Raw genomic sequence first — 26,576 nt, 5'->3', positions numbered from 1 at the left:
GAAAGTTGATAACACTGTTATGGAGACTGCACATAATGATTAATAATCAAGGAGAGGACTTCCAGTGCTACTTGAAACACTGCCTTCCTTGGGAAGGAATACCACTTGTGCTGACAGTCATAAAACAAGAACATAAATTTAAAACAAAGAAACAACCTTTCCTCTATTTAATTTAGGGTCCTTCCTAAATGTCCTGTTCATCCCTCAAGTCCCTCTTTTCCCTTTTGCCTCTGACTTTGGAAAACCGATTAGTCCCTGTTGGTGTTAGCCAACAATAACCACGAGGAGCAACTCTCAGAACTGCGATGCCGTTTCCCATTAGATGCCAAGCAGACAGCCATTACAACACTGTCAGCACTTGCAACTTGACAAGTCTCAGCTCCACTACGGACAAGTCAAGTAGGTATCTGCGCAGTTTACTCTGTGAGCCACTCAGACGTAGAACAGAGAGGAAAAAGGTAGTTTGCTTTTACTGTGAGATAAGCTACACACCGGCTAACCATGGACAAGGCTACGAAGCTGAACTAACACGCTGCCCAGGAGAACTGAAACAACCCGTCTCTCTCTGTTGTACTTTGGCATAACTGTCCACGTAGGTCTCTCCAAAGGAAAACTCCCTTTTTCTTCACCACAGTGCCTTTATACAGCTTCTCCCTAACTTACAACAACATGTTCTCTTATCTTTGAACAGGATTTGCTATTTGAGCTGATTCAAGTTCTCAGTAAAGACAACATTTACATGGGCATGTGGAGTAGAACTTAGAAGTGACTTTTTAATGGTAACTGATATCACCTCAACTACATGAAAAACAGTTCCTCCTATGTAAGTTTTCCGACAAGTCTTCTACATCTTAGTTTCTCTCCCTGACTAGTGTCTTTTTGCTGGAGTACTCATACGCAAAATAATTATCTCAAAGAATAAAGTTAATCAGCCTTAAGTGTCAAGACCGGCTACTTCAATAGGTTAGGACAGTCAGCTTTTTTATTATTTCAAGTATTTATGTAATGATACGACAAACGGGTGACAACATTATACATAAACCAGGCTGACGTTATGATCGAGTTTTGTAAATGCATCCCTTTTAATCTTCTCCAACACTCAGTGTTTACACTGTGACTCAATGCTTTGTTAAATTTTTTCTATAACTTGGCCTCTGTCAACCAGTAAATAAAATAATCTTATTTGCAGCAACTGAAATAGCTGCAGGTATTAACAAAATTACGGATACAGTGTCTCTTGTGAAAGGGCATATTTAAAGTTCAGAATTCATCCTTTTAGATTTAAAATGAAAAAATATTTAATCATAGGATTAATACGTGTCGCAGAACTTTGTGCTACTTACTAATATTAAAATTACAACTCTAATTACTTTTCATGGGATGAGACTAATATTGAAGAATCCAAATTAAGCCTCTCATAGATCCCAAAGGGATGCTTCTACATATGAATTAATGCAGATATGGGTGTCAAAAAACCTTTGTATTTCTTCATTTATATTCACTGCTTATTTGGAAACCTGCATATGAAACTACTGTAATAAAACTAGTAACAATTGGCAATTCAATTAACAAACATTAAATTCAACTCCTTGCATCCATGAATTGTGTTATGGTTAAAGACATAGTGTTGAAAGACATCAGCTTTCAGACCAGAGATGAAAATGGTACTCTAAGACAGAGCTATTTCATTCTAAGACAAATACACTAACCCCTCATATTCAGAGAAGGGAACTCAAGGACTTGGATTAAAAAATGGTTATGACTCTCTTATGTGTGTGGGAACCTCACCCCCAAACCAAAAAAGCCCCCCAGACCAAAACCAACACTCCACACCAACCAGAATAGAACCAGTGAAGAGGCTGTGGTCAGTATCCCTGTTTTTCAGAAACCGAATCTATGGAACCCTACCACAATCTAAGTTTTTCAGAGTAACAAAGTATTTTAATTGTTCAGTTAAATTTTTCTATTCTTCCCTACTCTGTGAAACAGAAACAGTCATTTAGAAGATACCGATGACTGACAATTTTCATGCCTAGGAACTCAAACTTACATACCTTTATCCATATCCAACCAGAATGACATCTCTTTGACCCTGCCACTGGAAAGAGTCGCTTAAATATACTGCCAAGCTCTGACACCAGCCTTGTTTTACATTTTTTAATCAAAGACAGTATTTCATGGCTTTTAAAGCTTAAGACTGAGATGAAAATGTATAATAAGATATTCAGTTCTACTGTGTTGTAAGAGATGGTTACCTACGAAACATGCCAGGGAATGGAAGTGCCTCAGTGGTGTCTACGGGCAGTTGCTACACATGAACGTGAACCACCTCAAATCTAGAGCGTTACTTTCTTCTAGCAGAGTCGAGAATGCCACTCATTCAGAGTTTGCAGATAACAGCATTATCTTTGCTTCAATTTTGTAAAGAAATAAAAGCAAAACTATTCTTAACATGTATATAAATGTTTCTCAGCATAAAATCTTAATGGTCTACTGAATGTGCACCACTACTAACATGATTTTGCTAAGTGTGCGTAACACAAATGAAAGTTACAGAAACTAACCCTGGAATAGGTGAGATGAAAGGTACTTATAATTAAGGGAGAGCATTCCTTGTTAAGAACAAGAGTAACAAGATCCTGATAGTAAGCCAAAAACTTTACTCTGTCTCAAACTCCACTAAGAGACTACATACTGCAGGATGTGGAAGTTGAACATACAAACAAAGTTACTCCTGTTACCTGACAAAAAACCCATACTTTTACAACTTACCAGGGTGAGAAATCAGTATTGCATTGACCAGTTATTGCAAAAATGTTAAAAAATTGGCTAAACTGTAATTAGAGAAAAGCAAAGGAATCTTTTTATGGTATATGTCCTCACAAGTAGAAAGAAGGTGCTTGATTTAGTATTTTTTATGATCTTAAATGTATTTTAGTTTGAAGTGGTAAACACACATTTCAGAAAGCAGATTCCAATGCAGATAAAATTTTATGATCTCAATCTGTTCATTGGCAAGAAGCATTACCACAGACTGCATAAACAGCCAAAGGGATGGGTTGGTTTTTTTTGAAGAATACATTTTTAGCATTTTGTTACTTTTCATTCCAATTACTATTGGCTTGCAGTATCTCCTTTGTGAGGGCATTCACATACAAATCTAAACAGTGGCATACATGTTTTCAAACAGGTAGGATAAACTAGCCCACTGGGATAAAAACAACATTAGAGTTGTATGTTGATACGTGGAATTTTAATGACTATGAATTGCTTTCAGCACATATTAAGTGTTATTGATTTTACCTGGTTGAACTGTGCTTTTAGATACAACTAAAACGATCTCTTCAGCCGCCCTACTCAGTACTGTATTTTACCTTCTTTTTTATCTTCCATCAGAACCTAAACTACAGACACTGAAGAACAATTAAAGCTGCACTAATACACAAAAAAACCCACCCTAAAACCCAGAAGTAATTTCAGAAGTGTGTCTGACATTCTGACACTAACCGGTCGCTCAGATGTCAACTGTGATATTTACAGGACCACTTATGACCAGGTCAGGCAGGCTGCTACTGACTTTAAGAGGGGTAAAAGCACTGGTGAAATGGCTGCTGAGTCTCTGGTGAAGGACAACACCCACTGAGAGACTGTCAACCTCCACAAACCCAAGTTCTCCAAAATGAACATGTATAGCACAACAAATTCAGGTTAAGGCTTTGTAACCAATTTCAACATGATGGATGCTTAAAGAACAAAGACAGGTACTTCAGGGAGTCATCACAAAATTATGTTTAATTCCCATGTCTAACACACTAACAGGGTAAGATCTGAAATACTACCACTGTATCTTTTCAGAGCAGACCGGTGATCTTAGGTTAGCTTTTCGTAATGCTGATTATTAATAAATACTAACAGATGGTCTGCCCCAGTTTTCCTTCAAATTGCACGACTACACCTGAGAGAACATCACAATAGTTACAGCAATGGGTGGTTACTGAGAAACGCTATTTTTAAAGCAAATTTCAGTTCTTGGAACATTAAGCATCCCATGCAATCCAGTTACACAATCTTCACTTGCGGCTTTTTCAGTCAAATTGAAACACATGATTCCTTTAAGGCAAAAATACATGTAATCAAATGTAACCTCAACTGTAAAAAAGTAGGAAATAGCCCAAAAGGTCACAAAAAAATATTAAATGCATTACACAGATTATACTACAAGCTGTGAAAATAAGCCAAAATACCATATCCTGCCAAGCAGTGGGAAGGAATAAATAAGAAATCAGGAATTAAACACTGATCGAGGAACATTCACAGAATTATTGTGAAAGACCACGAACAGAACCATTTCCAGAGCACCCAGTTAACACCCCTCCCCCCACAGCAAAAAAAAAAAAACCACCACCCACAAACATCAAAGCCCAAACCACAAACACTTCTATGAAGTCTGAGACTTTCAAAACGTGGTACATCTCAAACTCACCAAGTTGACTGCCGATAATTAATCACGTTATAAAATTTCAGATTATTGGATCAGTACAAATTTCTTAAGGATTTTTCAAAGCCTTAAAATGAATTCATGCAAAACACACTACTCAGTCTACCATGCTGTAGGGTCCCCTCAATAAGGACTATACTCACTTAACGAGCTATGCTAATTCAAACTCTTTATTTCAGTGCAAACTGTGAGGCCACTGAGTTTTCGTTTGATGTATTTTCTTATTTTTTATTTTTACACATTTCTCAATGTGCAACATTTACAAAGCAATACAAAACCAGTCCTTTTTTTTTTCCATCTTCAATCACAGTCCTCCTTTTCTAAACTATGTAATATGAATGATTATGCAAAACACCATCTTCATTTACATTAAAAATAAACATTATTTTCATAATTTTATTTAGCTTCATTTTAAATTTAAGAAAAACATATAAGCAAGATAGCTAATTTTCTTATGATGGGGTGTTTTTGATGAACCTTGTCTTGGCTGATACATGGAGCTTCTAGAAAAAGATGGTAAAATAAATCTTCTGTTGAAGTACCAAGTGTTGCAAAAAAAACCCCTGAACATTCTTATTAAAACTGATAGACAAAATAACCCAAATTTAATATTTGAACTTGTATCCTCTGCTCTTTGTAACACACATTAACCATGGTGTTCTCTAACAAAGATATCTGTGCTACCACAAAGAGATGGACCTACAGTAACAGTCAGTCTTGCTGAACGCTAACGGGTGCCTTAATCAAAGGAAGAAATATTAGGATACCATGCAGGTTTACTGAACTCACCTGACAGAGGCATAAAACCATTTTCTAGGAGCAGAGATGCATGCACTATAGTAAGAACATGATTGCAAATAACAGACTTTCATGAAATTAGACACATCTTCAAAATGAGTAAGAAAGCAACCTGGTAAAAATAAAAAGCAGAATTTCAGGGTTCCTCACCTCTCGCTTTGCAAGCAGCACATTAGGAACAATATGAGGCAGGCAGCGTCCCAACATTAACATGACACTTTTTTCACTGTCTGCAATCCGAGATACCTAGAAAACCAAGTTGTTAGTTTTTTGTTTGTTTGTTTATTTTAAATGAAGCACAGGAACAGTCAAATATTGATTCAAAGGGATAACAAGAATCACAGCACGCTGATCAGTTACCAGAAAACACTTAATTTACTCATACACATTAAGCGTAAATTTTTGATCTGGCAGTGACTTCAAAAGCATGAATCCACTTGTAGAGACTCAAAACTTCCCAGTAATTACATATCTATGACTAGGTTTCATATTTAAGCTAAAATCTGAAAGCACATCCTTATTTCCTAAGTTTCATGCACATAAATTTCTCTCTCCATGCAGGTTACTAAGTCTGGTTTCAAAGTAATTATTACTTGTTTAACTATTACTGCCATGCAGCATAAAGGATCTTCTTGTTTTATATGTCAACTGGGAAATGTACCTCTGATCCCAAACGGCTGTCTGCTGACATCCGACAGAAAGACAGTAGTGCTTGATGGAAAGCTGGTGACAATTTCCTGAAATATCATCAAAAAGGCAGAGGGGAAAAAACCATCAATCAGAAAGGTGACTGAACAAGTCCTTTCACTCCCGTTTAACCAGCTAGGTAAAATGACATTCAGAAAGCATGTTTTAAGTGAAGCATACTGCAGAAAGCTTTGGGTTAAATTATCTTGAACTTTTAAGGTGTTTAGTTTGTAGCAAGAAAAGTGGGTGTCCCAATTAAGAAGTTACTTTTAGTTCCAAAAAATCTAACATCTTTCAAACTGCTGCACAGACAAAAATAGGACTAAAGCATGAAGAAAAGGAAGCTTTAGCAATAGAAGAGGAAGCATGCAATTATGCAAACAGGGTGGTGGTGGTGGTGGGGGAAGAGCGAAATCATAAGAAACAGCATTTTTCCTTAATGCTCTGATTCCGCACATTGCATAAAAACGTTTGGGTAGTCAGTCACTTACAAGCTTACAAATAGAGATCTCTCAACTGCCACTGCAGAATCCAAATGTTCAATTCAAATGTATAGTAAGAGCCTCAAACTAACCTTAAATTGCTGCCTAATCTCCAGTGCAGATGTGTATCTCTGGAAGTGCTGCCTCATGGGCATGCACAGCACCAGCCAATGCAGCTGAGCTACTCCAAGCCTTAAGCATACACGCAAAACCTTGATAAGAGTCTCAAAACAACCTTCTCTGAGAAGGTTAATTTTGCAGAAATGTTCTCAGGAAACAGTTACTGGACTGACCATTACATAAATTAGCAGCATCTTATTTTTCCCAGTAATAACAACTCCACCTACCTTATCTGAGGCCTCTATTTATTTAACACTGTCCCATCTACTAGGCCTAAAGAGTAAAAAGAACATTTATCTTCTGAAAGCATCCGCAGAAAGCATCTCACCTTCTATCATTTGCTGTTCGAATGCTCTAATGACACTATGCAAGCTTAAGGGAGGAAGCAATTCCTATTTCACCTTTCAACCCTTTAAAAATAGGATTTTGTGCACCGAAGCACACCAAATCCTACACACATGCGATTATGTGTATGGACATATATATATTTATCTAATGAATTTAAATATCACACTGCTTACAGTAGACCCATCACCAGTCACCCTTTGCTAACAAAACACCCATATTATGAATCTAACTTCCTACTTACAATTGTTAAGAACCATAGACTCACAGAACGGTTTGGGTTGGAAGGGACCTTAAAGACCATCTAGTTCCAACCCCCCTGCCATGGGCAGGGACACCTTCCACTAGACCAGGTTGCTCAAAGCCTCATCCAGCCTGGCCTTGAACACTTCCAGGGATGGGGCATCCACAGCTTCTCTGGGCAACCTGTTCCAGTGCTTCACCACCCTCTAGTTTAAACTAACCCAGTAGGATACAGATAAATATAGCAGAGCAGTTTTACTCTTTCTGGCTATTTACAAAATATGATAAATAATAGTTTACGTTATTTACTTAAAATCAAGTTTCTTTCTTGACAGTGTGCATTTTAAAAGCATGTTTTAAATTTTAAAGAATTAAGTTTGCTTTAATTCCAATCAGCATGGTTTTGTGCACTGGTTCACTTTTAAAAAGCTATTAAATGACTGAGATGGTAGCGAGTTGCAACAGACCTCTGTTTAACAGCATGTTAGTCCTTATTCCAGAAAAGTATGTTTGAATGACAGATTTACAGGCTCCACTCAAGGCTTTAAGGTTTATTTATACTGGGAGAACAGAAACAAGCATTGCAGAGCAGAAGCTTAATATCAGGAGAGTGTCAAGGCCTTGGCCAGCCCTCTGCCTGTGCTATCCTTCACCCTGGCATTTGTTCCACAGAACATCAGATCCTTCGCCACTTGAAACCTTAATTAAAATCCCAGATAAGGGCAAAAGTTCTATGCACATTTTGCAGAGACTGAAAACTAAGTCTGACAATATGTCACTAAATTTCCCTGTGGGTTAATTAACTGCAAGCTCTGGGCAGCACGGATCCCATTACGATTGCTGGCTGTATTTAGAGTCAAGAAAGGTTCTCCTTGATGAAACCTAGTAATCCTTGATGGCTGTGCTGGACAGAACGATGACAAACCCAGACCTCTTGCACACACGTCTGTGGGAAGTCTTTTCAAGGATGAACAGATGCCAGCAGTGAAGACGTTCAAATATGAGAAAGCATAATGAATACAAACCCCAAGCACTACTATTCTATTCCATGTTACACTGGGACAGAAGAGTCAATTTACTGAAAAAGTCAGTATGTTCTATACAAAAAGCAACTTGTATTAGGTGCAAACTACCAAACATCTAAAATGAGTTGAATAAATAGATGTGGTGTGGTCAACTCCAACTGCTGCTAGTGCTTTCTGCCGCCATCTGTTGAGCAGGCCTTTCTCCAACGATGGTCACATCCTCCTGCGGGCATGCACGCACAGCTGCTCCGGCTGCAGTCACAAAAAGCTGGCCACTTGCTCTTCTAGCCTCATTTCCCATCTGGGCAAGATTTATGCCATGAATCCACTCCCCAGCCGCAGCAGTAACAATCTTTGCCTTCTGGGATGGAGCCTTCGTTTTTAATACCTTTTAATGCATTCTGAACAACTTGTAGTCATGATGATCTATAAATAATCAGCCCTGGACTGAAATAAATACTCAGCAATTCTATAGTGCTGCTTCTCTCACAAATCTCAAAATACTTAAAGATTGTAATTCTTAATGAAAAGGTTTACTGTATCATTATAAACCAAGTGCATAATCCAGGAAGAAAATTTAGTGATACAGATCTATAAAACCCTACCAAATACGGTCTCCTTTCATCCTTCACTGACATGTTAAGACCAAAACTCATTACAAAAATAGCTGCATTTTATGTCTGCATTACATATTTCTGCAGTGAACGCCATTTAAGGGGACTTCTGAAGTTAAATAAAGCCTTGGATACCTATTGAGTTAACTATTTCTCAAATAAATCCATGTGCAGTTATATTTAAAGGAGCTGTGAGCAAAATAAATTGTTTTTCTAGAGACTACTGTCATAAATCCCACTGGAGATACTCACAGTTCCTTCCTCACTCAGTGATCTCCGGCTATTTTGATACCCACCCTCACAATCCCCAAAAATCATCCATCTAATATTCATGCACTTAACGCCTCTCAGCACTCCCAATTACTCCGAACAAAAAGAAACTTGCCAACCAGCCAGATGAAAGTAGGCAGACAAGTTTACAGCAATCAGTGTATAACAGCTGTGAGTTCTGAATGTTACATAGTCCAGACATTCATCTAGGAGATGAAATAAAAAATAGTAATTAAAAAAATTTTTAGACCCCAACAAACAAACAAAAAACCAAACTCCACCACAACCCAAAACCTGGAAAGCTTAAATGGAACTACTGCAAATTTTTCCTGAAAAATCTAAGCAGAGTTCTACTTTCCTGTTAAACACTAGTATATTCAACTAGAAGAAATTTGTAGTAAGACTCTGAGGTACTGTATTCAGAAGTCAGAAAAACTTTCCTCCTGTTCTATTCTAATGTTAAGAAGTCACTGAAAAAGTGTTCCTGCCGCTAGGACTGAGTACAAGAAATACAATAAATCCAGGAAAAACAGCATACTTAGAGTCTGCAAGAAAAGTAATTACTAGCAGGGATAGCAACTCTTTTGCTTTGTTTTGTTCTTCTTCCTCCCTCCAGCTTGCAATGATTTTCCATCTGCACAGAATATCACACATATATTTCTACTTGGTATTTTCAGATGGAAGATAATTCCAGAAACATATTACTGTATCAACACCAGCAAAAGAACGCTGAGGGAACTGACAAAACACTACGCAGGATGGCTACCTGCTCCCCTAGGAATAGCAGCGATAAGACCGTAAGGTGAGCTCATGGGCATCTTTGTCCACAATATTATTTTAAAAATAATACCCTCATTAAGTTTGTGATTCATGTTACTCCTGACAGCTACACAGTGGTTTATCTATTACTTAATGAACATGTTATTGCCTCTTTTCACTATAATACCTAAAAGATTGGAGAGGTTTTCTCAAGAACACTCAGACACATAAACTCAGTCTCCATGTAATAACAGAAGATGAATACCCTATTTTAATTAAAAGAATCATAGTTCCTCAGTGAAGACTTGCCCCAAATTCAAAACTCAAAAAGCAGAATGCCAGATAACCTTTCCCATTATTTAAATAATTAAAAAACAAACAAAAACCCACAAAAAACCCAAACCAAAACAAACCACCACCGCAAAAAAACCCACAAAACAAAAACACCACCAGAAAAACCCCATACAGGTCTTAGATAAGAAAAGTAAAAACATTTCCCAAACACTCTTCAAGCAGAAACAGAAAAGAGTTGATTATGAAATTAAGATTTCAAAAAGAGAATGGAAACATCCTGTCTTTCCATTCACCATTTCAGCTTTTTTTTTTTTAATTGTTGTTGTTGCAAGGAAAAGGCCTGGTTTTAGAAACAAGTAGGAGGTGAAAAGAAACCCTTAAACTTAATACTTAAAATATAAGTTTGTAAAATGTACTCATTCCTAAGAAGATTAGGAGCAATATGAAAATACCAGCACTGTAACCTAAAGAGCTTTCGCTTGCATTCAAAACACAAGTGATCTAAGGATTCTGCAGATTTTACTGTTAGAAAAATCTGTGAACTTTACAAGAGTTTTTAATTAAGACATTCGAGTTTAAAATCTACCACTGACCTATTAGGTTTATCGAAGTGGACTGCAGCTTTAGTTGATGGAGCACAAGAAGACAGTTTCTCTGTTTCTTTACAGGGCACAGAACTTAGCGTATCATCTTTAGAAGTCCGTGAATCCACTTCAGCTGATAAAGAAAGGCTTGTTTCTCCAGTGTTTCCATGTTTATCGTCATTCTCAGAGCTCTTGATATCCAAGTACCGTCCATTGTCCTCTGAGACTGTGAGAGGCACTTGTTTTAAAGAAGGATGGGGAGCTACACTATAAACTGTTGACACAGGAAAGTTTTCATTCTTGAGAAAATCTATTTCACTAAAAAAGGAAAAGCAAAATGAAATATTTTTGTAGCTTTCACGAGAAGGTTGTTGGAATCGCAAGACTGAAGTGCAGAAATAAGGACAACATACTGAAGAGCTCCCTCTTCAACTCTAGGCATGCTAAAAAATTCCTTTAGCAGAAGTAACTTACATCACACAAGCTGTTCAATGCGCAATGGTTTAAAGCAGTTTAGTCAATAATTAGTAGTAGGAAAAATGTTGTAATCAGTGAGTGCATCAACGAAGTAAGTGACTAACAATATTGTTCTCCACTTATGGCTGAAATCTGAACACTGAGACACAAATTGTCATAAGATTGAACTCTATCTGGGATGCAAAACTTAAAATACTGTAGCAGTGAATGAATATATACTATCCCACCTGGCTTTGAAATAGTAACTATGCAAGTCAATACAGACACTTAAAAATTACGCACTTGCCCATATGTTGTATTGGTGCAGCTCAAGAGAAATGACATCTTACAGAATCCTGTGTTCTGACCCAACTTTTAGAGTCTCATTTTTTTGTTCCTGTTGTTAAAGACATTGTCATTTCTACTAGCCTTGCTCTCTAGAAAAAAACACTGTGTTGAAATAAGCTGTTAAAACAAACATCTTTCTAACAGTGTTTGCAAGCTGTACACACTATAGTACTAAGAAGTGAAATAAAGCTGACTGAAGAGAAAACCTACACAAAACACATCAGAACTGATTCTGTTTCCAAAGTAGTAGATAACGAAGTTGCTTTGAAAGAACAAAACTGATGACAAAACTAAATTATGTAAGTAATAAAATCAAAATAGTTGGAAGTCTCTGCCTTTTCAAAATCAAATACCACTTATTAAAAAGACCTCCCTGCTCTGAAGAATTCCTAGTAATTTTTTAAGTTGTATGTTTTCATATGTGTGCTAGAAAAACATTGAGAAGTTATTCCAACATTTATCAGCAGTCAAGCAGACTGATAAGTACATACCTCTCAAGTCTTCGGATTTGTTCCATCAAAGACCATTTCTCACTGTTTAACACATTAATTTGATCTTCTAGTTTTTGCACTATTAAACATTGCTAAATATAAGATAGAAACAGAAGAGTTTAGTACAATAAAGTTAAGTAGTACTGCAATCAGAAACATTTCTTCCATACAATCTCTTACTTCTATTGACTGTGGTGCCGTTTCAAATACAGGAATGCTCCCAAGTACAGGAGTAGCAGCCTCTAACTCATCGTCGTCTACACCAACTGATACATCCACCACATCTCTCGCAGTAACGTGATGGTTACCAAAGTCACGATAGAGTTGTAGCAGGTCAGGAGGTTTTGGAATGTTCAACCCTACATCATCCCAAAGTTCAAAATCCTTCAAAGGAATAAGAGAAATTAAAACATACAACATATTTCTTTATGTTAATTTCTCTTCCTCATTTGACCGCAGATCATACAACAGTAAAATAATCATGTGAAGACTGCACTGGAGATAAAGGAGACAAAAATCTTCTATCAGATAGCAAGAAACAGAAGTAGAAAAAGGATCCATTGCAGCACCCAAAGCAGTTTCACCCTGAAGGCAGCTCTAGGTAATGTACTAAAGAGAGGACCTTCCAAAAACACACATCACAATTTGGTTCTTTTCTAGGACACGAACACTTTTTTTAGAGTCAGATATAACGCTGATCAAATTCCACCAGAAGCCAGTGAAGTTGATAGAAGGCTTTCTGCTGATAGGGGGACTGTTCTGTTCCCATCTCATTCACACATCAGGTGTAACTTTACAGAAGCAGAGTCAAATGGCTCTGTAAGTGACTGACAGACAGGGTGCACATTCTTGGTGAAATTCAGACATAACTCTATTAATTGTGTAGAGGTGTACACAATACTAGGGCCTCCTGTCTCAAACCACCACTATATATCCTTCCTTTTCTCATTCACATGTTACAGTCCTATTATTACAAGATTATTCCATATCCATATATATTATGCAAGCACCTGCGCTGTTATGCAAGAGTTGGGATGATCTCTAATGACATTAATTTTCAATTTTTTAATCTCTTTTTCCTATTGTTCACAATTTCCACTATATTCTTCCATAGTCTGGTTACATACACCTATTTGAAGAAAGATTATTTCCTGAAAGAATGATGTGAATAATTTAGGAAAAACATTGCATTCTATGTTAACTGTAGTATGCTTATATCTCCCTTTTAGAATTCAGAGCTTTCCCTTCTTTTTGCTAATCGTCTCAAAACATAAAACATTTTCAGATGAGAACACTAAAACGTAAGGATAAATTATCCATATTTTCTCTTTTTGGGGCTGTATCCTTATACGTATTTGTATGAAAACTAGCACTTAAATCTTAAGTGGATGATCCAGAAATCTGCTTAACAAACCATTCTCTTTATAGATTAGGATATGAATTGTAGGAATAATTTAAGAAGACCAGTTATAGATCAAACTGGCTGAAATTCAGTATTTAATTCTTCTGGCAACGTTTGAGTGCTGAAATTATACTGGGTGTTTATGGCACTGGGTGTTGTGTTCACACAGTAACAGTCAGGATGTAATCAGAACCTTCCAAACATTTGAAGAAATTTTTCCCATGAAATGCAAGGCAACAGAGACAAAAAACTCATCATCTTAAAAATAATGCATCAAAGCACAGCTATGTTTGGAAATATCTAAGATAACACCTGATGACTGACAGCTTCCCCAAGACTGTATTCAATGCCACGGTATGATTAAGTATACTCACACGCATGAGTGAGCATGAGGAGATGACAATGAGTACATTGTATATCCCACTCAAATCAATTCAGTATGATTTATGGAAAAGATTATGTTCAAAACTTACTACATCCAGACCCTTTAGTTTAACTGAAAGGGTATAACTACCTATAATTCCCACTGTTGTTCTTCTTTTGCTTCATTTAAAGAATTCAAGCATTCTGACTCCTTCCTACAAATTCTGGGAAAATACTCCAAGTGCTGTGTTTTCAAACCACGGTTTATGTATGAAAATGCTAACATATTTAACTCCTATAATACTTACACGTATAAAGTGAACTACATACACAGGAAATATAATCTAAGTTCACTTCAGTTTATGACAAGATCAGAATATGGAAAGCAGGCATGCAAAAAAAAAAAACCACACACCCCACAAAAGCAAACAAACAAAAAAGAAACTTTACCTGATCATGATTTTCATCTGAAAATGTTATTGATGTAAGCTTGTAACTATTCTTCAATAAAAATTCATTAACTAGGAAGTTTAGAGCTCTTTTCTCAAGAGGTCTGATGGGCTCCTGTAAAACCAGATAAAATACACAACATCTTCAGTTCATCTTCCTTCCAACTATGGAAGCATATCCTTCTTAAAAGTCCATGCAAAGCTCAGTTATCACCAGCCACCTACCTGAATTTCAGGACTTGATTTATAATTTTTTCGTTCCTGCAAAGGAACTTCATTTTCTGGAGAGGAAAGAAAAAAGTAACTAAATTTTACTCTCTCACACAGGATGAGCTCAGCTACTTCTACATTGTTCAAAGTAGAGACTTAAGAAAAGGTTTATGTACACCACCTGCAGCCTGAGTCAGGTTGGCTCGGAGGGCCTGTATGGTCTCCTTGGCTTTCCGCAGTTCAAACTCCAGGACTGGACAGGGATTTGGAATAAACACACACAGGCATCCAACCAAGGGAAGGGAAACAAAAATAAAATATAAAAAGCAAGGATGGGTGTGAAAAAAAATATACAGTTCGTATTAAACAGAAAGCATGCAATCTTTATGGAACTTATGAATACATGCAGCAGAGTTGGTCTGAAAGCAAACTGGTGAACATTTTCCATAGTTTCATTGGTCTTAAGTTAGCTAAATCAAAATTTCAAGCTGTCTGACAAGGAGTCGCTGTAGGGTTTTGGGGTCATCCTGGTTTTTTTTTTGCTTGCTTTTAACTTTGCACGTTACTGGGAATTGCGTGTTATTTCTTCCCCACTCTTAGAATCAGCTGATATGGTCAAACGCCTTGATTTTTTGGGGCAAGGGGAGTATGCGGGCAGTCAGAGGACAGATCTAAAAGAAGCAAATACATGCTGGCAGCAGAGGAAGCTGTCTCCATGTAGCAAAAGCTTAAACCAAGAAGTGAATGTACTGTCCCAGTGAGACAACCAAAGATTTATTTTGGAAGATAAAATTATACACCGAAATTTTAGTAGTTTAAATGGCAGAACTTGAAACATACTTTACTTTACTACTGAAAATGATCTTGTTTTAAACCTCTATTTAAAACCAGTGGATTTTTAGGAAAACCTTAGAGTTGATTAAAATTTTGAATTTAGTTGAACATATATTTGAGAGATGCCCAAGACCAAAAAAAGCAAAATATGCAGCTCTCGGTAGTTACAGAGAAGCTTGAACAAAAATGTCTTTGCTATATTATCCTTAAAGTTTCCAGTGACTCTATACTACAAAACACTTTCTATGACCTAGAGTCAGTTTTAGAGATCCAAAAGTATCTAATTCTAGCTGCTGTTATTACCTGTTCCACCTGCTACCCCCCTGGTCACAGTTAAAAGTTTCTCGTGTCCCAGGGTTTCCTCCAAAAAGAGCCAGTAGTCCTTCTTTTGCACTGGAATTTCATGTGTTTTGATGTTGAGGTCAGATGTGCACTGTGGCTCCAAATTCTGAAACCCTGAACTTCTGCAGAACATATAGTTAAGTGTTCTTTTTATAGTCATTTACACTTAGGGCATCTAAGGGTAGCTATTTAAGAATTATCTGGTAATCACATGTGTTTCATTAATTCTCAGATTAATCTAATCACACTTAAATACACAGGCACCAGGAAGAATCATTCTTGTATTACAAAGATAAGCACAGAACAGCTGCCATACTAAAGTTTTAAACTGTTCTAAATAGATTATGTAACGTTGACTTTATTCCCATGCAAAACTAAAAATGTTGTTGTTGCTTTTAATAAGAAAATATTAATGAGATTTTTAATCACTGCCTAGAGACAATTTAAGATGGCATTCTGAAGTATTTGCACAGAGGACAATGAATGGCAGAAACACTGCACTGGCTCCTGCTGGTAAGAAATGCTACTGAAGACTACAAACAAAACAGGTTCTTCTTTGGAACATCTGTTACTACGAACCTTGCAATAGTTAGTATGCATGGAAAAAACAGATTCACTCAGTTTGCATTTACCCGTAAAAAACGAAGGATTAACTACAGTCCACCACGTTTGCTACATGAAAGTAACTTGTTTGATGCACAGAATTTTACTGCAGCAATACAAAAGCGCAACTGAGGATATGAAGAATAAAATATGTAGAATCTCTCTAGTATTCAGCAATGCTGATCTGCAAATACTTCTGTGCAACAAAGTTAGCAAATGCTCTTGTAGTAAAGTATCTAACAATTTCAGCACTTCCTTCCGTTTGAGTTACTTATTCAGAGTTACGCTTCTAAGTTGTAAGCTACTAATTTATTAAGTTTTTGAAAATTGTAAAGAATTCAAATTAAGCAATTTGATGGAAATGACTAACTGTTATCATTTATTCTCATAACATATTTTCAAAGACCAGAACAGTTGCAGATCAGGAGTGCCCTACACTAGAATGATATAAATAAACAAAAAAGTTAGAAAAACAACACAAACTAGAAAAACTCAGGAATCCCATTAAGGAAAATAGGAATAAGACATGCCTGAAGGCATAGAAAGCCAAAAAACTCATGTCAGACAAACCCATGTCAGACGGCAAGAATTAATTTTTAGTGAACTGTGATGGTGCTGAAAATTCTTGGAAGCTGTTAGGACTATACCAAGTCACCCTTAAATGTAAGATTACTCTGCTGCATGTTTCTCTGTATACAGTGGGAGACTCTGGACATAGTATATCTGAGAAGTTGTCACTTCGCAGCGTGTCAAAACAACCACATAATTAATTCTACAACACAGCATTGTTACAGTTGTACCTCTCCTCCCAGTCTTAGTCTCACTAGCGCCACCATTAGAATTGCCACCATACAAACCTTGACACATCTATGGCAGTAACAAATTTGGCTTTATTTGAAAAGGTTTCTTTGTATTTTTTATATAAGCATAAACACTTGTAAACAGCCACAACATAATTTTAAATTTAAATTATTAAAAGCTATTTATTTTGGAAACTATACTGAAATGCAATCTTCTGCCAAAATACATCATGACTTTTAACTCAACGTGTACTACCGAAATCAATACTGAAAAACCCTATTTGTTGATACCACATTCTCTTAAATAAAACAGCAACCTCTAAACCCTTCCATTGTGACCATTGTCAAGAACTGACTTTTAAGATAAATGGCCTGATCTCTCTCTTCACTCCTTCTGCTGTAAAGCTTATGTACCTTAGGAAAGTTAACCCTTCAAGAACACTGATAAAGCCAGCTAAAGTTTAACTTTGTGCTTGACTGAGCTCATAATGTGGTAACTTCCAGTACTTGGTGAAAAGAGATGGCACTCCTTAAAAACCACAGAAGAGTGGTGCTGGAGGCAGCGTAGGAAAGGAAAGAACCACATCTATTCTCCTCTACATGAGGAAAGCAGCAGAAATGTAAAGCCCTGAGGTTGGTTAATCTTCCTACAAGACAAGGGCATTTCTGAAAAATCTCTTTTGCCTTAGAGGACAAAACCATTCCAAATTTAAGTGGCTCTCTTGCTTTTGTTTTTATGAAGAACTCAAATCAGTGCAGCTACCATTCTGAAGAAAAATTATTTAGACTTACTTAAGAGATGAATCTTTCAAGCAAGCAACCAAGCATTAGACCAAGATTTTCAGAGAAGCAATTTTTAAACGTGTCAGTTTTCATGCACTTAATCTAATACACCTTAAAAGTGAAGTGCGTATCAGGAGTGGGTATCTTGTCTGCTCAGCTTAGAAATTAAGAAATGAAGCTTTCTCAAGGATCTTATTCCATTCACCCACATTTGTCAAGGACTTCGTAAGTTATTGAACCATAGATTGAGAAGTTAGCTATAAAGACCAACCTGTGATTTGGGATATTGAACAAGTCAAGATCCACATCAACATAAGTCTTGTTGGGTCAAGGGCAAAAAGTTGAAGAAAGGAACAGTAGTTCTAGAAACTGTCAATACTTATTTTGTACAAGCAGTATTTTTTCTAACTATACTAGAAATTTGACATTCTTGTCAGACTTTTGCATGTCTCAGTATGAAGTACTTCAGACAACAGAAAGACAGCTTTATGCTGTAAAGCCACTATATGGCATCCAGTCACTTTGCATCAGAAATAGCTCCCCACTGAAGTATCAAGGGCCCCCATGCCTACCCAGCTTTCCTCCAATTTGGACCTACTGTTACAAGTTTTGTTGTCGTTTGCTTCTTAACTGTCATTTCAAGTTCTTCCTCCCTCTAACATAAATGCAGAACTCAATGTCCTCATTATGCATTCCTAAAACATGTGTAATATCCCATGACATCCAATGGATTTGTGCACACATTTCGAGTCAATCAGAAGAAATTAAAATTCTCTGGCTATAGCTACCAATGAAGCCACTACTATAAGATCCTTCAAGACTCGATGTTTCCTAATTCCCACTTCCCTGATAGAAGTCCTAAGAAGAAGTGGCCATATTTACAGGCAGTGTGAAACACTTCACGATGTAACACAAATAGACCCAAACCAGAAAGCTGTACACTCCATGAGAACTGACTTTCAAGCTACAAAATTATGATCAGCCTGAGAATTCATGAGCAAGCTAACAGAGAACTTATCATTCTAATAGCGGGAAACCAGCACTTCAATCATTAGCCTCATTAATGCTTCTAAGTTAACGAGACAGGACCAGCTACAGAGAAGATCTGAACTACAGCAGGCTTGTCTTCAGGTTCAGCCCTTGGAGACTATCGACGTGCAAGGAAATTAAAGAGGCTTACATTCAATTAACAGGGTTTAAGACAGAAAATGGGAAAACAAAACCAGATCCACTTCCAGGATGAACACACCACGTTAACAGGTGACTGTTGACTATTGACTATTACTGATGCCTTATATGTGTTAAGATCAGGCACATAAAGAAGAAAATGGATGTTTTCTAAATTGCAGTTATTTTTGTCATGCTTGTCCACATCCTGACTGGCTTCTGTCACCCATATTTCAGCCAGGCTGATGATAATAGTACAGAAGAGACTCACTTAGCCTCCCTCCATCAGATTTCTCAAGTGACAAGTTCACACCAACTCTTCAAAAGCTGTCTGACTCGAGGCCAAATTTTGATTCTAACACCAGATGGAATGAACGGGGCTAACAGATTCAAAATACTAAAATCCATTTCAAAAGAGTCTTTCTAGTTACTTCCAGGAACTTTTTGGTTGGCAATGTAAAAAATACGGCAGCCAAGTCTAACACCACCTGTAATGGTAAAACAGAAATATAATGGCTTTGGATGGTATACACGCCCATTTTTTGATTTGGTGCTTTTTAACGCTGCCACAGTACAAAAGTATTTTTAACTGGATATGTCATAACTTCAAAGTCCTTCTGACTCGGGACCAGTTTCTCTTAGTGACTGATGTGCATCCATTTTCTATCCTTCATTTGACATTTGACTAGGGAATTGATATGGAAAACATGGGTTCTGTCCAAACAGTAAAAAACAAAGATAACAGCATGAGAAAGGCATTTACAAAAAGAAATTATTCAAATCTCATTCTGAGAACAATCAAAAGAAAAATATGACTATCAGATCATGGCCTCAAGCTCTTGCAACAGATAATTTTTTCTCCTAAGCATCAAAGCTCTTTCCTGAGAAGAAAGAATATGAGAAGAAATAAGCAGGATGGACTTCTAGTTATGATTCAAAATGCATCTGCAGCTAAAAGCCATTTCAAATGCAGAAGTTATAAGCCAATGATTGCTCAGAGAGGGAACTGGATCTGGAAAGTTTTTGAAACCTCTACTGACATAATTTTTGTATATGCAGATTAAATACTTAACAGTTTTGTAAAGTTTATTGCCTAGGTAGACGTTTTTAAACAGAATTGAGGCAAGAGACTTTAAGCAATTATAATCAAACTAGAATTTTACATATAAATTGGAAAACTTCAAGTCTTCACAAACATCCAGAAAAATCAAGAAATAATATGCAATATTGCTTTGTTCAAGTTCTTACATCACTTTTTAACAACTCATGGAAAAAAAACTCTACAGGAACACAGAAATGTAATGTAAATATCCTGCCATATAATTTGCCGTCCTATTACATACGACAGTAGTCAATTAATATACCATAATCTGAAATAATATATTCTATGTTAGTAATTTTACATAAGTATATCCTATTTAATTTTAGGATATATTCATTTAATACTGGAAGTAATCAATATTTTATCATTAATGTTCCATCAGAAGATTAATGATTCTCCTGGATGTCAATTCTGATGGGTCTTTAATTTCTAGAAGCATCTCTAATCCAATTCAGTTACAACACAGCTCCAAGCAAAGATCAAACTAGCTCTCTCTCCCTCAACAATACTATTACCAAGAAATACTGTCTAGAAACAGGAAAAGTCGATGAAGATAATGAAAAGATTAAAATATTCTGAAGTTGCTTGCCTCTTCCTTGCATTCCAGGACACAATTCAGAAATACTCAAGTCCTTTAAACACACTCTATTGAGAAGATTAGCTGTATATTTACAACTTTCCCCTCCTTGAAACTGACTACATATATTGCAAAAGACAATAATTACACAGTAATAAGAATCTGGAAGTTTCTATATAAACCAAAGATAAGTAAGTACCTATAGTTCCAGTCCAGAGCATCAAAATATCTGAATCTGCTTCATGTTCATGAATTTCACCCAGTCCTTGACCTCAGCAACACCGGCTGGGTAAGAAAAATGAAATTTTTCCAATACTTTTGTTTTTCTCTTTAGGTCAATACTGGTTGCCCCTTCAGACTGACTGAGAGAGGAAATTTCAGAATCAAGAGCCTTTACAGAAGTGTTTCAGCAGTCTTGTCTTTGCTTTAAGAACGTGACAGTGTTCCTGCTAGGATGCAGTGTGGTGGTTCAGAGCAGAGACAACAGCATGGAACAGAGACATGGCAGCTTGCACCACTTCGGGTTTCATTAAACCATGTGAACAAAGATCACAGCACGGACAACCTTCATGTGCTTACAATATTAAACAGTATTAATGGACAAGAAGTAGTCTGCAGCAGTTTCTACAGAGATTTTAATTGATTTCTTTATAGAAGCTGCGAATAACTTAATATTTGAACTTGGGAAAAAAGCCTAGATTGGAGTAACATAGATCACACATAACATAGATCTGAAGTTACTATAACAGTCAAGGAGAAAATCAGTCTCTGCCTTTGGTGAGATCATCATAAATCCCAAAATTAAGAATGCTGCAGACTCCTACGTTCAGAACAAGTGCAAGAGGCAAAAATCCCTGTCAAATGGGAGAGAAGAAAAGCAGTACAATTAAGATTTGTAGCAATGAAGATTTATGGAATTGACAGAATCCTAAATTTACTTTGGGTTTGGTAATGCTTGTTTGATCTACACATAAGCTATATTTAAGAGATGGCTTGCTACAGATCTTTATGTCAGAAGCTATCATCCATGTAGTAATCACAGACTACTAGACAGAATATTTCAGCATATGTTTCAGTTAAACAGCAGCAGTCAGTAAGCAATATCAAGATACTATTCTATTGCCCAAAACAGGGCACAATTTTCAAGTATACAGCTTGCTTCTACTCTAGAGACATGGAATCACAGAGTACACCTGCCTGAATAGGTATTGCAATTTTAGTGAAAGTGTCTTAAACATGATTGTATCATTAAGTGACTAATTAAACCACCACAGTGAAGTCTTGTCATCTTCAGGAATGTTCATTTAAATATACAGCTGCTAGAAAACACGAAGTCAAATTCTCATTATAGTACATTATAGCATTCTGATTCCTAAATAGTACAAAAAAAACAACTTACCTGCTACTCTCTCATCCGTTTCCCTATTGCCATCATCAGAGTATCTTGCAAAATCTAAGGAATCAAGAGTACTGATGCTTCCAGCACGATCTTAAGGTAGAAGGGGAAAAAAGACATCAGAAAAAGTCAGAAGAGTTGACCGACTTTATCAAAGTCAAAACATTTCATTTCAGAAGCTATAAATCAATGGCTAAGTAAGCATTCTGCAAGACTGAAATCTTAGTGCATTTTCTAAAAGTCTCTCTCCAATAACTGTCTTGAAATAACCATGGAAAGAGTATGTCGCCAAATTTGAAAAAAATACAGTATTACAGCAAGTTCAGTGAACAGTCACTGTAAGAAACCCTTGCACCCCGAAACACGGCGTTTCTACCCTTCCAGAGCAGATGAAGAGCAGTGCAGTGCTTCCCCTTTCCACAACGGGCCAAGGACCTTTGCTTAGACATGCAGGTGAACATGCACAGGAAACCAGATACAAACTGTTCTACAGGATTCAAGCAGTTCTGTTCCTATTTTACAGAAACCTCTAACTACCCCAAATATGCTACTTCCTTTTCCCTTTCTTAGTATTTTAAGGCATGTTAACATGACCAAATACTTTCCTACATATCTCCTGATCTAGCCATTAACTCCAGTACATACCCACTTATTACAACATTTACTAAGGAATGCATCACCTACCAAAATTAAAGCTAAACAAGTATAGTCCGTACTACTGCAGGTATAACATTCACATGCTAGAATTAAGTTGTTAATGAAAAACAATTCAAGAAATTCAGTAACTAGCAGAAGGTTTTGATCTGACCTTGATATTTTTCACTTCAAAGGAGGATGTGTGGGTGGTGGTGGAATAATAAATACAATGCAATTTTGATAATTTTAAGTCTGCTGAAGCACACCTTCACCTTTCCATTTGAAAAATGTGCAAAGAAATTACTCTGTGACAGAACCCAAAATAAACAGAACATGTTCCTAACACAGCTGAATATGCAGAAATTATATTAAGTAACTTTGTATCTTTCCCCTCCTTTTGAAATGAATTTCTATGTAGCACTTCAAAAATAATTTTAATTACATTAGAGCTGTTGTCACGTTAACAGAGAAAAAATTCCATATGGCTGTCAAAAAAAACCCCGTAACTGTCAGTGGAAATAGAAGCAAGTTCATCATTTGTCAGTCAAATTCTGTCATGTCTAACATCACAAAGTATTTCAATTACCCCCACCCACCCAATTCTGCATTGTGTCACAAAAAACCCATCTATTAATGAATTTTTTTTTTTTTTTGTACTTTTGAGCCTAAGTTGTCCCTTAAGGTCTTATGACACCCTCTCTACGTACAGACCAGCATTATACTGAGAACACCTGGATCGAGACATGAAAGCATCTACACTCACTTGAAAAGCTATGGAGATATCCAACTTGTCAACACTAGCCGAGCTACACAGTACCAAAACTCAAGTGCCTGGCAACTCGAACTTGTCTGTTTCATGGACGTAAGGTATACGATAGTACACAGTTTATATTTAACCCCAATTTTTCCCCCACAACTATGCTTTGTCATCCAGGCAATGAAACAGACTGTTGCTCCTCAACAAGGCCATACTCAGTATTTGGTTTTACAACTCACTTATTGGCAGGTTCTGATCTTATCTACTGCATTTTTTTCTGGACACTAAACTGATTTAGCAATTCTCTCTAGGCTGTTCTATAGTGCTTAGCAGCAGAGTACAAACCCTTCTTTTTACAGTGTCTTTGCAAAATGGGCTGCTGTGAAAATAAACCAGATGTTATATATGGCGAACCATATTTAGAGTGGTTAAGTTCAAAACTCAACATAAATTTTGCATGCATAGCATGAAAGTTTTCGGAGCTGACTTTTGAAAACACCTGACACCTTGTTCACTAGGTGCTGCTTCAATTTATTCCATTGGGAGCTGCAAGATCATGTTCTGAAATAGAATTCAAGACTTGAGTTAAAGGAACAGACAAGATTCAAATAGAGATCTCAATGAACAGCTGATGTTTAAGAAAAATGTCCCAGTCTCATATACTCCATCTCTATGACAAAAGCAGAAATACAGCTGTGCTTCCTCTTGCAGCACTGCCATGTTCATAGTTCAACTTTCTATTTCTCTTACGAAGTATGAAACATCAGAGGAACAAGGCTAAACTTCTCAGGTAAAGTCAGCCACATCATAATTACTGAAGCATTCTAAGCCATAAGCAACAAATCATATGATTTCATATGATTAGTGGCATGCTTTAGGGGCAAAGGCTTTCAGGCTTTACCCTCCCCCCCTCCGCTCCCGACAAAAACAAATTCCACCTTAAAACAAATTCATTTGCCAACGCAGCCAGAAACTTCTTGAAAAACACCACAAGTGTCTAGAAAAAAGCATGGAGTAATCAAAGTCCGTATCTGGATGTACACAACAGAAGCCAGTTCAGATCATACCAGCTGCTGTAAATCCAACAATTCACAATTCCCAACCAGTGAGTATCAGTTTTACAAACTTAACAGTCCTTGCAGCAACTACATAAGACTAAGAGTTGTTATGATTTTAACACCCAGGAACTTGCCTTAAGCACTACATCTACGCACACAGCAGCTATTTGTAGGGTTGAAACTTGTAAATTTCAAACACTTGGAGCGAGTCCAGAGGAGGCCACGAAGATGCTCAGAGGGCTGGAGCACCTCTGCTATGACGAAAGGCTGCGAGAATTGGGCTTGTTCAGCCTGGAGAAGAGGAGGCTCCGAGGAGACCTCATTGCAGCTTTCCAGTATCTGAAGGGGGCCTACAAGGGTGCTGGGAGAGGACTTTTTACAAGAGCCTGTAATGACAGGACAAGGGGGAACGGGGACAAATTGAAATCAGGGAGGTTTAGATTTGCTATCAGGAAGAAATTCTTCACAGAGGGTGGTGAGGCACTGGAACAGGTTGCCCTGAGAGGTTGTGGATGCCCCATCCCTGGAAGTCTTCAAGGCCAGGCTGGATGAGGCTTTGAGCAGCCTGACCTAGTGGAAAGTGTCCCTGTCCATGGCAGGGGGGTTGGAACTAGATGATCTTTAAGGTCCTTTCCAACCCTAACCATTCTATGATTCTATCTAGATTTCTCCTTATCGTTACGGTGCTCATGGTAACAGCAAATATCTAAGTCACTCTTTAGATACAGGTTAGCACCAAAGAGACACAAACATTTGGATTCAGACTGATTAAACCAAACAAAGGATTGCTGAGGAACACCAGTCTCCTGGCCTATTTCCTGCTATCATTATTTCCCTCCTGCAGTAATGCTGATCCTCCTTCCCATTACAAAAGTACCTTCCCCAGTTATCACCATCCCCCAAGCATGCTGTCATTATTAAACCAAGTCACTTTGGGTGGTAGAAGTAGTTATGTCCGGTGTTCGACCTGAAGGCAAGGTTTAAAATGAAAACTGTCTTCATGTTATGGCATTGGTGGAACCTGAATCTACAGAGAGAACTGTGTACAGCTATCCAAAGAGATGCTGAAGGAAGCGAAACAGGAAGACACAACTGCATACACACACAGGCTGAACAGCATCTTCTCAACTGAATGTCCCACTGGATGATACATACTGCAGAACTCAATCAAGCTGGGAAATTACAGCTTCCATAATGCAACCTCAACTAAATGGTCAGCTTCAATAATGTAGCAAGACTTCTACCAGTACTTTTCTATAGGATACTGCCTTTAAAATATGTGATGTGGCTACAGAAGTGGTTCCTGCTCTTATGGTAAGAGGCCACCAGTGCTGAAGCACTTCAGCCGAGACATCTCCTGGCCAAACTGGTTCCACAAGCATCAATGAATCACCAGTGTGCTAAGGCTACACCCTCCCAAGGCCCAGCTACAGGGAAAGCCCAGTCAACTAATGCTGTTGCATTGTCACAGTTCCCACTGAAGCAGGCGGTTCAAGCAGCAGGAAAGGGACCCGCTCCCTCTGCCTTCAGGGCTGCCGCAGTTACTTTCTTCTGCTACCCATCCGGAAAGACGGGCTTCCAGAACAGCCAGGCTGGGCAAGGTCCAAACGGCAGCCCCAGCCTCTCCGCTCACGTGGCAGAGCTGGTAGAGCGGCAGGGCCCTTGCCTGGCCTTGGTTACTCCCCACTCTCTGCCCCAAGGCCCAGATGCTGGGGAGGCAAGGCTGGCAAAGGGACTTGCTGCTTCTATCAAACGCCATGGCAGCACCAGTGGCCTGCATCTCACCTCGCTGGGACTAGGTGAGATGAATTTTGGAGCCGTTACTACACAACATATGGAAGCTTGTCAAGGAACAAGTGTGTTCTGAGTGCCACACAGAACATAGTGGGTTTAAACAACAGAGGGATTTCTCATGGAGCTTACTAAGGTATCAGCCATGAGGTAACAAGGCAAGAAGAGAAAGCCAAATGAGACAGCTAACTGAAAATACCCCCCAGGAAGGTGTGGGCTGGCAAGCCTGCCAGGTACATCAACAGCAGAGTCGCTTCACCTACCCTAAATGTCACCGTGGGGGTAACCATAT

At 37.7% G+C, this 26,576-nt stretch overlaps 1 protein-coding gene across 1 annotated transcript in view; it reads right to left on the bottom strand.

Moving 5' to 3' along the window:
• Nucleotides 1-25,389, bottom strand: part of KIAA1468 (KIAA1468 ortholog) — a 67,222-nt gene extending 41,833 nt beyond the window's left edge. Inside the window, exons 1-10 of the mRNA XM_010157942.1 lie at nt 25,371-25,389; nt 22,046-22,135; nt 14,620-14,691; nt 14,454-14,509; nt 14,230-14,343; nt 12,195-12,398; nt 12,015-12,106; nt 10,729-11,037; nt 5,958-6,033; nt 5,447-5,542 (exon numbers count right to left, since the gene is read on the bottom strand). Coding sequence (XP_010156244.1) covers nt 5,447-5,542; nt 5,958-6,033; nt 10,729-11,037; nt 12,015-12,106; nt 12,195-12,398; nt 14,230-14,343; nt 14,454-14,509; nt 14,620-14,691; nt 22,046-22,135; nt 25,371-25,389 — 1,128 coding nt within the window. The remainder of the gene's footprint in view (nt 1-5,446; nt 5,543-5,957; nt 6,034-10,728; nt 11,038-12,014; nt 12,107-12,194; nt 12,399-14,229; nt 14,344-14,453; nt 14,510-14,619; nt 14,692-22,045; nt 22,136-25,370) is intronic.
• Between the last annotated feature and the right edge of the window lie 1,187 nt (nt 25,390-26,576).

Source organism: Eurypyga helias, unplaced genomic scaffold (assembly GCF_000690775.1).
Source record: "Eurypyga helias isolate BGI_N326 unplaced genomic scaffold, ASM69077v1 scaffold9638, whole genome shotgun sequence".
Lineage (NCBI taxonomy): Eukaryota > Metazoa > Chordata > Aves > Eurypygiformes > Eurypygidae > Eurypyga > Eurypyga helias.
Note: the sequence above shows the minus strand (reverse complement) of the source record. Positions and strands in the feature narration are given on the sequence as shown.